This window comes from Dysidea avara, chromosome 12 (assembly GCF_963678975.1).
Source record: "Dysidea avara chromosome 12, odDysAvar1.4, whole genome shotgun sequence".
Lineage (NCBI taxonomy): Eukaryota > Metazoa > Porifera > Demospongiae > Dictyoceratida > Dysideidae > Dysidea > Dysidea avara.
In genome coordinates this window covers 15,529,504-15,543,622 of record NC_089283.1, presented here as the reverse complement: position 1 = coordinate 15,543,622, position 14,119 = coordinate 15,529,504, and the positions used below count along the sequence as shown (strand labels likewise).

Here is a 14,119-nt window from a genome sequence, read left to right as displayed (position 1 = left end):
TCCCTTCATAACGGAAATTGTCTGCATTTTCATAGGGGTTACTTTGATTGCAGAAGTGCTTTTCGAAGAGCTCTTGATTCATAATGCTGTGTAACAGGTTGAACATAGCTGACAATGAAGCATAATGCTGTGTAACAGGTTGAACATAGCTGACTGAGTGTGGCTCTCGACTAGACATTGGGTTGCCTGCAGTTTGAATCCTGGGGTAGGAGGGTTTTTTTCCTTTCTTTGGTCCTTTTCTGTTTCACCTTATTGTTAGCTAGGTTAAGTAATTATTTAACGTCTCCAGTTCTTGTTAGGTTAGGTAATCCAAAGGCTGCTGCAAATTTTGCTGTAAGACCCTCAGTGCTGGTCACTGTAAAGTACTACTAATAATAATAATGGATACCTCACTTTTAAGATGATAAAAGATAGCTGGGGCGTGCAATGCCATTTCATTTTTTTTATGCAGTATGCATGGGTTCACCAGTTATAATAATTTTATTTTACAAAAAGTTAACTAGAGTAGGAACCATAGCACATTGATAAAAAGTACTGAAACAAGCTGGAGTAGTGCACGATATTAAATCACAGTAAAAAAAAATGAAGTGTTATATCCCTACTGTGCATTTCCATTATGGTATCTTGAACACAGTAGGGATATAACACTTCTTAATGCCAAGGGTTTGTAACCCTACTAATTATCACTGTAAATTCAGAAGTATGAAGTTTATACTAGTGGTATGCTATCTGTGGTCACTTAGAATGATTCACATACTTCAGAAGTGTGATCATCATACTGAGGGAGCATATCATTAGTAAGAACTTCATACCTCTGAATTTACAGTGATGAACTTGTTTGTCCACTACTATTCTTCTGAGTTCCATTTTCATGAGCCTGTCACATAGTTATGATAATTTATTGTTTCACAATTAATTTTTTACCCTACCTCTTTTTAAAATTAATTATTTTTAATTGTGCTGTAGTTAATTATACCGTGGTCATTATACCACTCACCTATTAGGTGAAAAGACAAATCTACATTTATCTCATTTGTTTTATATATGTGACCCGGTCTGCGAAAAGGGCTCTTATAGCCTTTCCAATTGCATATATATGGTAACTCATAACTTGACTGGTGAATATGGTACAAGCCTACAATTTGGTCACTCAACAACCCTAACCTGGCAGTAGCTGTGGGTGTAATTACATGGTGATAGCTTTAGTAGATTAGGAGTTATGAGTAGCCAAACATGGATAATTGGAAAGGCTATAAGAGCCCTTTTCGCAGACCGGGTCACATATATATATATCAATGGTGGGTTAAAAGCGTGACCTACATTACTCACAAAACATCATTCATATGGTAAATATCCTGTACTCAGCACTACTCTGAAGAAGCGATTGTGGGTTTTGCTGGTTTTAGTGACACAATTTCTAGCCATCTAGCTAACCCCATTAAGGATACCTAGGGTGTTAGTGATATCATATCTAGCCATCTTTCCGATGCCTATAAGTAGGTTATTTCTGCTGTATATTAAGTAAGTACTATAGTTACTATTCTTGGGCCATCTTGTTACATGGTTGAAATGTGATGAGTAAAGACAAACAATTCCAACATGATGAGTGATGTCTAGTTGCTTAGCTACACTACACTAAGCTATAAAATTCCTTTTCTTCAAGAGAACACCTAGCCTACCTGAACCAATATGTTAGAGTCTATTCTGAACTCAAACTCAAACCCACAATGTAAAACCTTGAGGGGCTCAATATTAAGAATCATAGGGAAACAAATGGTTTGTACTACCTCAGTATCACAAAAGCATTTGTGTCCAGAGGTATGCTTCACCTGATTTAGAAAATGGTGTGGCTGTATTTATACTAGTAGATAGATAGATTGTGTGGGTTGAGTATATAACATCATCATCATGTTATCATATGTTACACAAAATGTATCACTCTCCATATCACACAGTATGGTAGCTAGTACTGTATATTAGGGATCACCTTTTTAACAGAATTTTATTTTGACTGACTAATGATGCCTTCAGACAAGCATAACTCAACAATGGATAAGGCCACAGGCTTGATTTCTTCACTGTTTAATGTTGCTTTGCCTTGAAACATGCCTTTTTTCCAACCGCTGTAAATACATACCATACATGCATCATGAGCTTCCCTTTGTCCTACTTTGTGTGGGCATGGCAAAATTTTTAAACTGCTATGAGTCAAAATTATTCACAAACATTGGTTTGCAATTATTAGAAACCTTTGCAAACAGTTTTGAGATAAAATTGCTAAAGACCATATTGAAGTCCAGACACAAGTTTACAGGGCTGTACTGGCTCCTCAGTGGTTGATATGCAGCAACAAACTGTAACAGGCCACCCACGGGTGTACCATTTATATCCCCAAGCCAGGTCCTTACCAAGGACCTTCCTTCAAGCTTGCACACCATCCAAACACAATAGCTCTTAAATTCAGCTTTCGGTCCCAGTTATTTTCACTGACAATGCAAGGTGTCGGTTCATGATAATGTGATATAGCTGGCTATCACACTTATTTCCTGTATTTTCCATAGCAACTGACCTGATTACAGAGTCACTTTTCATGTTATTCTTGGTTTATAATACTGTGTAATAAATAGAAAATAGCTGAAAACAAAGCATAATGGCTACATAACATTTCTGTATCAGTAATTGTTTGTTGAGGCACACATTTAATTTCTATGATATGCCTAGTGCCATTCTTTCTTTTGATGTAGTATTCATGGGTGCAGTAGTCATAATTATGTTATAAAAAGAAAACAAGCATACGCAAGTAGAAGGAAAATTTAGGAATTTTAAGTTGGAAGAGGGATCAAAGAAAAAAGCCATGAAACAAGGGAATAGCTGAAATGTAATGAATTCAAAACAGTATAGGCTGCAGATATATGTACTAATAGACATTTAATACTTCAGTCTATAACTGTGGCTAATTTAGGGATTAAATGTCCATTTATTTACTACATCTGCAGGTATAGGCAATGTAACTTATTCCACTACTTTTTAGGAATTCCCTTAATTGCTTTACTACTTTTTTATCTCTAATCCTACTTAAAATTCCTAATTTTCCTTTTACGTTTCTTTTGATCTGAGGTTTCAAAGTGGTATATATGCCCACCCCATATGCTGTATAGTGATACCACTTTAAAATTACAGTATTTGCAATGAAAAATGGAGATTTTTTAAACTCTGGATGGCAATAAATTTTGCAGTTGTGGTGAGACGTTGGTGCCCATAACTGTATGTCTTGTTGCATTGTATAATCAAAAATACTTGATTTCACTATTATGGTTCATTTCTCCCGTTACTAACATGTTCTATACACATGTAGTTGTTACTAATGTAACAGAACCTCCAGTTCCTGTAACAAAACCTCCAGTTCCTGTACCAGTACTACCAGGTATGTTTTTGAAATATATAAGTCTGTATGTGTTAATATATATTATAGTCTATTCGCGTTCACCTGAGCCCTCGTTTCTTGTTAATAACTCTTGTTACAAGGGCCAGCTGCTCAAACATTTAGTAGCACTGTGAAGCCCTTGAAACACTGGAACTGTTAATAAAAAAGTGCTTTGATACGGGCAAGAACAAGTGAGTTATGAGGCTTCAAAAATATCCCATACATTTAGTATGGACGATTCAGGTGCGCAAACTTGTTTAACATGCTTGTTTCTGCACAAAACCATTGGGAGTGAACACATGTTCATCTCTTTGATATTACTATATTTAGTGGGGGCTAAGGTGAACGCGTACTGACTATAGATTACAATACTCGGTGCATTAGTTGTACATTTCATTGTAAAATAATATTTGTATATAAAAGCTTGCACAAACATTTCTTACACGAAAAATTTTTATACAAGATGGAACTACTCTAATAGAGCAGTAATTAACGTAAATCTTATGAAACTATTTTAATATGAAAATTTTAAGTGAATTACAGTATGCAATTTCAAATAAACTGTCTCTGTGTTGTGCTCTGAGTTAGAAATAGGTACAAGAAGTAGATTAGATGATTCTGTATTAGTGCAAGATATTATGTGATTACTTAACAACCATATTATAGTTCTACCATAATTATTTTGATTTAGCAACTTATTAAAATACCTGTCTTTTCAAATGCTGTATCCATTTTTGTACAATTGAGCTGTTTTGAGCTTTACATTTCATTTTGTACATATAGCTACAAGGTGTATAATAACTGAAATACCAACACAAGTTTGTAAGACAAAACTTCAAACTATTTTATTAAAAAGATACGTAGTGGAGTGAATTACACTGTAGAGATTTTCTGTCATGATGAGAAAAGGTTGCATGTAAGATTAATATCACTCATCAAAGCTGAATAGTATATTAGAATAGCTGACTGCTCTATTAGAGTATCTAATTTCTTATTGACTACTTTACTAGAGTTCTTTTGGTGTTGTTCTGATGGTTTAGCATCAAGACACACGGTAGTGTGTCGTGCGGCCCAAGAAGCCGGCGCGCAACACCCGTAGTATATTGACAGGAAGAAAGAAAATGCAATTTTCGCACCTCCATAGCTCTGTGCTGCCTTGATGAAACAAGACGAGTTGTGCTGTGGACACTCCCTCCACCTTCAGCACTCCACATTCCAAATTAGAGCGAAATCGCTTCACGCGTTCCCGAGATATGCGACTTCAAAAATTGGCTCAGTTTCTTCATTTTTTGTTCTTATTTTTCTTCCTCTTTTCGCACACTTACAAAAACTGCTATAAAACGCGAACGCCATATCCGATTGCCTTGAAATTTGGCACACAGAAGAGGGGTATAAAGGCGCATCTCTGTACCAACTTTGGCTAGGATACGATAAATAGGAAAAGAGTTATGATCGATTATTCACGAAGCATAACACCAATATGTTGTCACGCCTACAGGGTAAACCGCGTATGGGAAGAAACTGAAAATCGATGGGTAATTAGGTTAACTATTGAACCTCAAACCTTTTGTAGTTTGAAAGAAATCGAGCTAAAAACCAGGAACATACAATGAAAAAACCAACAGTGTGTAACAATTATGCAATCGAGATTAGCTAATAAAAAACGACTACTTGCCACGCCTACCAGATAAACCGCTAGGGGAGAATGCTTTGAAAATCGCTGTATATATGGAGTAATCATCTTAGAAAGGCTCTTCAATGGTGTAGAAGAATTAGACGTAAAGCCACGGAGTTATAACACGAAATCCAACTTGGTGCAGCAAGTGCGAGATCGAGATACTCTAATAGAGCAGTCATCCTAATAGAGCAGTCACCCTGAAGAGAATTCAAGAGATCAGCTAGAAACAAGCAACCTGTATAGAGATCAGCTAGAAACAAGTCACCCTGTAGAGCGAGAGATCAGCTACAAACAATTCACCCTGTAGAGAGATCAGCTAGAAAAAGTTACCTTATAGGAAGTTCATGCAACTATGGAAAGGGATAGTTCAGCTAGAAGAAATCACCTTGTAGAATTCAGCTACAAAGAAACTACCATGTAGAGAGTTCAACTACAAAGTACAAACAAATCGCCCTGTAGAGAGATCAATAGAAGAAGTTACCTTGTAGGGAGTTCAGCTACAAAGAAACCATCATGTAGAGAGTTTAGCTGCAAACAAATCACCTGTAGAGAGTTCAGCTACAAACAAATCTCCCTGTAGAGAGATCAGCCAGAAGAAGTTTCCTTGTAGAGAGTTCAGCTACAACCAAATCACCCTGTAGAGAGATCAGCTAGAAGAAGTCACCTTGCAGAGAGTTCAGTTACAAAGAAACCATCATGTAGAAAGTTCAGCTACAAACTAGTGACCTTGTAGAGACATCAGCTAAAAGAAGTTACCTTATAGAGAGTTCAGCTACAGAGAAACTATCATGTAGAGAGTTCAGCTGCAAACAAATCACATGTAGAGAGTTCAGCTACAAGCAAATCTCCCTGTAGAGAGATCAGCTAGATGAAGTTTCCTTGTAGAGAGTTCAGCTACAAACAAATCACCGTGTAGAAAGATCAGCTAGAAGAAATTACCTTGTAGAGAATTCAACTACAAAGAAACCATCATGTAAAGAGTTCAGCTGCAAACAAATCACCTGTAGAGAGTTCAGCTACAATCAAATCTCCCTGTAGAGAGATCAGCTAGAAGAAGATTCCTTGTAGAGAGTTCAGCTACAAACAAATCACCCTGTAGAAAGATCAGCTAGAAGAAGTTACCTTGTGGAGAGTTCAGTTACAAAGAAACCATCATGTAGAGAATTCAGCTGCAAACAAATCACATGTAGAGAGTTCAGCTACAAACAAATCTCCCTATAGAGAGATCAGCTAGAAGAAGTTATCTTGTAGAGAGTTCAGCTGCAAAGAAACCATCATGTAGAGAGTTCAGCTGCAAACAAATCACCTGTAGAGAGTTCAGCTACAAACAAATCTCCCTGTAGAGAGATCAGCTAGAAGAAGTTTCTTTGTAGAGGGTTCAGCTACAAACAAATCACCCTGTAGAAAGATCATCTAGAAGGAGTCACCTTGTAGAGAGTTCAGTTACAAAGAAATCATAATGTAGAGAGTTCAGCTACAAACTAGTGACCTTGTAGAGACATCAGCTAGAAGAAGTTATCTTGTAGAGAGTTCAGCTGCAAAGAAACCATCATGTAGAGAGCTCAGCTGCAAACAAATCACCTGTAGAGAGTTCAGCTACAAACAAATCTCCATGTAGAGAGATCAGCTAGAAGAAGTTTCCTTGTAGAGAATTCAGCTACAAACAAATCACCCTCTAGAAAGATCAGCTAGAAGAAGTCACCTTGTAGAGAGTTCAGTTACAAAGAAACCATCATGTTGAGAGTTCAGCTGCAAACAAATCTCCCTGTAGAAAGATCAGCTAGAAAAAGTTACCTTGTATAGAGTTCAGCTACAAAGAACCATCATGTAGAGAGTTCAGCTGCAAACAAATCACCTGTAGAGAGTTCAGCTACAAACAAATCTCCCTGTAGAAAGATCAGCTAGAAGAAGTTACCTTGTAGAGAGTTCAGCTTCAAAGAAATCACCCTGTAGAAAATTCAGCCACAAACAAATTGCCCTGTAGAAAGATTAGTTAGGAGAAGTTACCTTGTAGAGAGTTCAGCTACAAAGAAACCATTCTGTAAAGAGCTCAGCTGCAAACAAATCACCTGCACAGAATTCAGCTACAAACAAACCACCCTGTAGAGAGATCTGCTAGAAGAAGTTACCTTGTAGATAGTTCAGCTACAAACAAATCACCCTGTAGAGAGATCAGCTAGAAGAAGTTACCTTGTAGATTATTCAGCTACTAACAATTCACCCTGTAGAGAGGGCATCAAGAAGAAGTCACCTTGTAGAGTGTTAAGTTACAAAGAAACCACCATGGAGAGTTCTGAAATAAATATATGTATTATATATATAATTTGTACATTTACTGATAAAATCAGAAATATTTAAAGTACATCTGCTTCATCTTTTCTTCTTCCTGTGATAAAGAAAAAATAGACAGGTTAAAAAAGTCCCAAAGCCGGCCGGTGGTATACAAATACAAAAAGAAATGAAATCTAATCCAAAACAGCCAAGCTGTAAAAAAACAGTGCGGCCCTCAAAAAGGCTATGGTGAAAAAAGATGTGAAATCCAAGGTGGCGGCCAAGAAATGGCTGTGATGGTAGGTTAATGGTAAAAATTTTAATAACGGCAATTTAGGTGAATTTTTTGCCAAGACCAAGCGGCACAAAAATTCACCTGAATTGTCGTAATTAAAATTTTTACCATTAACCTACCATCACAGCCATTTCTTGGCCGCCACTTTGGATTTCACATCTTTTTTCACCATAGCCTTTTTGAGGGCTGCACTGTTTTTTTTACAGCTTGGCTATTTTGGATTAGATTATATAAACCCAAAAGATTCATAAAACTGATTCACAACTCCATGTGAGTTTATTTCTATTCCTAAAAGTCATGCTCTGAAATGCTGTGGTTTTTCAAACACAAGAAAATCAAACGTGATTGCCGAGAATGAACACAATGTTATCAGTCAAGCTTGTGTCAGCATAATTTGCACTGGAACATAATAGGCTAGCGGAAGCATCAAACATTATACCAGCATACTATATAGCAGGTTATATTCAAAAGTTTTTGTTACTGGATATTTTGAAGAGACGCTTCTCTTTGAAACTAAATTCTTATAGACCTGCTGTAATTTGCCTCAATTAAAAGTAACTTGCCTTTACATCATCCAATATTCTGAGGCATAGCTACATATGCATGTTTGTTCATGCATTCAGCTCAGCAGTATTAGTAGGTAAACGTTTGTCATTACTTTGGTTGGAATTGAAGCTGTCTGCTGCCATTCTAGCATAGATGCAATCAAGCCAGTGATTGATTAAAATTTGCTCCACTCAAGACTTCTGCAGACCCCAGTCTTCTCTCCAGTGCATAGACGTGGGGTTTATTCCATCAGTAAGTCAAGCATGTGCAGTCCTCATGATTAGTGACACAGACTTCCATTCGGCTAGTTGAAATCCACCCGTACTTCAAATAATGCACTCTTCAACATTTTAACCTTCAAATTAGAGTTCGTCTCTTTTGCAATTTTTTGCTCCTGCTATATACTAATAGGGATGGTTTTTAAGATTTTAATTATAACATGTTCACTCAAAGAAGGTAAAAGTAGACTTTATTACTACAGCAATTCATGTAATAAACGTGTAATATTACAGTTTCTTGTCCAATTATTTACATACACTTTTCAACACTTTGCAGAAGTTGTATATAAATGCTTTGGTAGGGAAGTCACTTACTCTAGCAGTCAGACAATGCTGATAAAAATTAGCTCTCACAAACATGAGGTTTGATTTTTGAACATTGGTCAAAAGTATAATAAACTATTTTCATGGAATGTATATACAATTGGCACAAGCCTAATGTTAAGTTTTCACATAATCATATATGCGTGCACTGCTCAGTAAAAAACACTGACATTAACATCATTTGCTGTACTGGCTTTCCTCAGCTGCACAACTCACCATTTTATAGTACATGTGAAATGTCCAGTTCATCATCCTTACACAAAGCAATAAGATTTATTGCCAACGAGAAGAATTTGTTGAAAATACTGCATGCTTCCACCAATTAACCATATTATGCAAACAAATTGCCCTGTAGAGAATTCAGCTACAAACAAATCACCCTGTAGAAAGATCAGCTAGAAGAAGTTACCTTGTAGAGAATTCAGCTACAAACAAATCACCCTGTAGAGAGTTCAGCTAGAAACAAGTTACACTGTAGAGAGATCAGCTAGAAACAAGTCACCCTGTAGAGAGTTCAGCTAGAAGAAGACACATTGTAGAGAGTTCAGCTACAAAGAAACTACCATGTAGAGAGTTCAGCTGCAAACAAATTGCCCTGTAGAGACAAACAAATCATCCTGTAGAAAGATCAGCTAGGAGAAGTTACCTTGTAGAGAGTTCAGCTACAAACAAATCACCCTGTAGAGGGTTCAACTACAAACAAGTCACCCTGTAGAGAGTTCAGCTAGAAGAAGTTACATTGTAGAGAGTTCAGCTACAAAGAAACTACCATGTACAGAGCTCAGCTGCAAACAAATTGCCCTGTAGAGAATTCAGCTACAAACAAATCACCCTGTAGAAAGATCAGCTAGAAGAAGTTACCTTGTAGAGAGTTCAGCTACAAACAAATCACCCTGTAGAAAGTTCAGTTAGAAACAAGTCACCCTGTAGAGAGTTCAGCTAGAAGAAATTACGTTGTAGAGAGTTCAGCTACAAAGAAACTACCATGTAGAGAGTTCAGCTGCAAACAAATTGCCCTGTAGAGACAAACAAATCATCCTGTAGAAAGATCAGCTAGAAGAAGTTACCTTGTAGAGAGTTCAGCTACAAACAAATCACCCTGTAGAGGGTTCAACTACAAACAAGTCACCCTATAGAGAGTTCAGCTAGAAGAAGTTACATTGTAGAGAGTTCAGCTACAAAGAAACTACCATGTAGAGAGTTCAGCTGCAAACAAATTGCCCTGTAGAGACAAACAAATCACCCTGTAGAAAGATCAGCTAGAAGAAGTTACCTTGTAGAGAGTTCAGCTACAAACAAATCTCCCTGTAGAAACAAATCTCCCAAACAAATCTCCCTCGTATCAAACAAATCTCCCTCTACAAACAAATCTCCCTGTACTGCTTAACAGTGCTTAATTATGTTCAAAATCCAGAAAAAATGTCACCGTGTGCAAATAATACTACCAATGCAAAACCTTATGCACATAACATACAGTAAATTACGTTACACAAACATTAGGGTTGGCAGAGGGAGAGACGGGGGGGAGGGGTGAAGCTCCCACTTGAGTCTGATAAGGATGGTTAATGAAGTAGCTATTATATTTACTCATACTTTTGTATATAGATACCACTATGCTTGACCCTACTGCTACTGGTGCACCTACAGTGATTCCATCAACAGCAACTGCAGGTATGTAAATTTATTTAGTGGTACATAGTGGGTACATTGTGTAGTGCAATAAAGTATATGGATATTGTATGTATATATACTTTTGAGTACATTTTGTTGCAGTCTCTACTTCTACTCCAAGTGATCCACCATCTAACACAAGTAGGTATTAACATGTAACTAATACAGACGTGTCACTCTTGTTCTCATTACAGGCTCCTCCTCACCAACAATCATTATAATCTTATCTATTGCTGCTTTCATCATATGTTTTGTAATTATTTTTATTTTCCTTGGAGTTGCTGTGTATAGATGGAGAAGGTGCGTACTTTGTTAAGTATTTATGTTTTGCTATGAACGCTTTGTATGTACTGTAACACAAATTGAGGTTGCACCATTTCTCTCTGATTATACGTAATAGTAAGATTTTGAAATGACACCCTCACTTCACTTGGGCATGACTACAGAGCCTAAATTATGAAGAACCCTGTATTTTGAAGTCTAATTTATTCACAGTGAAAAATCTTTTATCTTTAATCTTACTAAGCAGTTTAGTTTGCTGTTAAATGAAAATCTACAAGTTAGTACTGAAACCTTGTTTAAGTATCCCTATAAAATCATAAGTATACTTGTATATTTTCCATTCACTAAAAATTATTTTATCAAGTAAGCACTTGTACATAACTTGCAAACCTCCTGTGTTTCAGGACAAAAAAATGTTTTCTCCTTATGTTCATGTTTGAACATTACAGTGACTATCTGCAATGCTATCAAAAAAACTTTTGTATACCACTGTGATAATTTAAAAACAAGAAAAAGTCATCCGCAGTCATGTCGGTCTTGTCTGGTCCCTCATTTTCAGCATTAGCCACATGCATTTTCCCACTAACCACATTATAGAACATGTAGCTTACAAATGGCTATGGAACTACAATATTATGATGACTCACTAATTAAACACTACTGACAGTAACAGTGTAGTACTGTTTAGTAGGGCTCCCCTCTAAAGTGAGCAGCACCCACCAAAACATCTTTATGAAAGATCTTACTGCATCCTTCATCAAACCCAGCATTAAAATGAAAAATACAAAATGCTAAATATTGCTTTTAAAATAATTTACAAACCTGATTTTAGCCTGCCTACCTGCCTGCCCTGCCCTGTCCTGCCTGACTGTATGTCTGCCTGCCTGCCTGCCTGCCTGCCCACCTGCCTGCCCACCTGCCTGCCCGCCTACCTACCTGCCTGCCTGCCTGCCTGCCTCCTACCTACCTACCTGCTTTCCTGACCACAGTCACAAGGCTAGAGGCTAAAAAGTAGTACACAGCTACCATTTCATGCTACAATAACAAATTCACATGAGGCATGTGCCTTTTTTCTGGTTTCCTGTGTTTTGCCATCAATATTTACCTTCAATTGCTTGGTTGTTGTCTTCTTCCTGCAATGAAACTATACCACAACACTAATTTCCATATCGACACTTCCCTAGAGGAGTGTATTTAGAGGATACAATACTAGTTGAAGTACTTATGGACTGGCAGTAGATACCTTTAGTTGTATGTACAAAGCAATTGGATTGCTATACTAAACACAGAGCTAATGACTATGTCTTTAAATGATTGAGGCAAAGTGACTATGCCTTTAAATGATCAGAACATGATGACCATTCCCCTTAGTTATCTAATCACAATCACTTTGAGGTTTTGCTGTATAAAACAAGACATGGCAACTACACCTTTATCTACTTCATAGCCAGCTCACTTGAGATGAACAACGAGATCAAGTGTCACAGCTACATGATATGTACAGTATACTAATAGAACAAACACACATGCATATCATAGCTATGTATACAGTAACAAAACTAGTGCAATTAATTTTAGGTTGCAGTGATATCAAAAAGTAGTGAAACAAGATGTACAATACAACATAGCTATGTGGCTACTTTGGCACTGAAAAGATGATGGTAACATGCCAATGTAGGGATTAATAGCTATGAAGTACTATTATTCATAATTGTAGCATAATCTTGTTTCACTACTTTTTGTCACTGGAACTCAATTTAATTTTTAAATTAATTTTTAATTGCACTAGTAGTTTATAGTTAAATTTTGTCTCAAACTATTAATGAATATGTTTATTGTCTTAATGTAGAAAGAGTTTTCTGTCAAAAGATGCTACTAAATACATGGTATGTAAATAAGCATAATTCATTCAATTCTTTGTTACTCACATATGTAACCTAATGTATGTATGTACAATATTTCATGTTAATTCTGCTTACCATTTGATGATAAACTATCCTTGGCTTTGTGGTCCATTCCTCATCCACTTGATGTACTCTAGTGTTCATTGAATCCTCTGCCACCCAATTGATGTGGGAGGTGTGTTACCATGGGAAATCTAATGTGAGCCACATCAACACCATTCCTAAAGTTCATAGTTCTTGACTGGGCAAAATGGCCAATCCAAATGGCATAGGCAAATGCACATGCATGTATTCTAGTGCATTTATAGGGTTATGGTGTTAGTATGTGCATGCTTGTTTAACTTTTAAACTCTGTAGCTGTAACTAGGGGGGGGGGGATTCAAGGGGTTTGGTCAAACCCCTCTCTGACTTTGCCAATTTGGCAGGAAGGGAAATAGAAGGGCTGAAAGCTACTTTCAGTAGGCTAACATGAGCATCACCCTATACATCCTATGGGTGAAGCTGAAAATCTACTTAAAGATTGATATACTCTAATAGAACAATCATGCAATACTCCAATAGAATAATCAAATGTATTATCCTACGTATAATATGGTCTGACTCTCAGCTTTAAAATAACACATCAGCTGAGATTGAACCCCTTCTAGTCAAGTGTTTATCTGTACACCATTGTTTCTTGCTTACACAATACATTTCCACTTACCTATATATACGCACCCACAGTGGTTAGCTATACCTTCATGTAAAGTATATATCTACGCCAAACTTTCGTAGTCCCTAGCCTAAGTAATAGTTAGATGTCAGACCACAAGGGTCTAAGTATTTTGGTGATCTGATGGCCCTGTGTTGTGGCACCTGAGCGAAGCGAAGGCGCTACTACAGAGCCTGAGGGTTACTAAATTACTTAGACCTCTGTGGTCTGAAGTCGAACTTATTTAGACACTGTATGTAGTTGCTGTACCATAACACTGTTGACAGCTGCTTGTAATAGAGAAATGTAGTGTTAATTTGTAGAAACAAGCCACCACTCCATCCATAACAACAGTTCACAGTCCATTAAAAGGTGTAGTCACATACAAATAGTGCATCTAGTAGAGCTGTACAACAAGAAAATTGTACAATATAGACAATAACACATAGATCAATCAAGACTCACGGTAGTGAGTCGTGAGGCCAAGAAGCACAAAGCTTGCGCCCACAACAATAAACACGCGACCACTACTGTGAGTCATTTACATGAGGGATCGATTATGCAATCTTTTAAAATCTGCATGGCGAAATCTCAGCCTTACTAAAAGATTCCACCTCGAAACCAGGGGCATGTAACCTTTGTATAATAATAACTACCACACGAAAAGTCAGGCGAATTGTTGGAGTAGTTTGTTCCATTGCCCACCCATTTACCATGCGTTAATTAAATTATTTATTCAAATGTGCATCATTCTT

The 14,119-nt window shown here is 37.0% G+C and overlaps 2 protein-coding genes across 5 annotated transcripts in view; both read left to right on the top strand.

Moving 5' to 3' along the window:
* The window catches only part of LOC136241689 (uncharacterized), a 152,715-nt gene that overhangs the window by 36,333 nt on the left and 102,263 nt on the right, over positions 1 to 14,119 (top strand). The gene's annotated exons all lie outside the window — the stretch shown is intronic.
* The window catches only part of LOC136241682 (uncharacterized), a 41,915-nt gene that overhangs the window by 23,221 nt on the left and 4,575 nt on the right, over positions 1 to 14,119 (top strand). For both annotated transcript variants that reach the window (XM_066032938.1, XM_066032939.1), the window contains 5 exons: positions 3,356 to 3,424; positions 10,422 to 10,487; positions 10,590 to 10,628; positions 10,682 to 10,787; positions 12,619 to 12,655. In XM_066032938.1, coding sequence (XP_065889010.1) covers positions 3,356 to 3,424; positions 10,422 to 10,487; positions 10,590 to 10,628; positions 10,682 to 10,787; positions 12,619 to 12,655 — 317 coding nt within the window. The remainder of the gene's footprint in view (positions 1 to 3,355; positions 3,425 to 10,421; positions 10,488 to 10,589; positions 10,629 to 10,681; positions 10,788 to 12,618; positions 12,656 to 14,119) is intronic.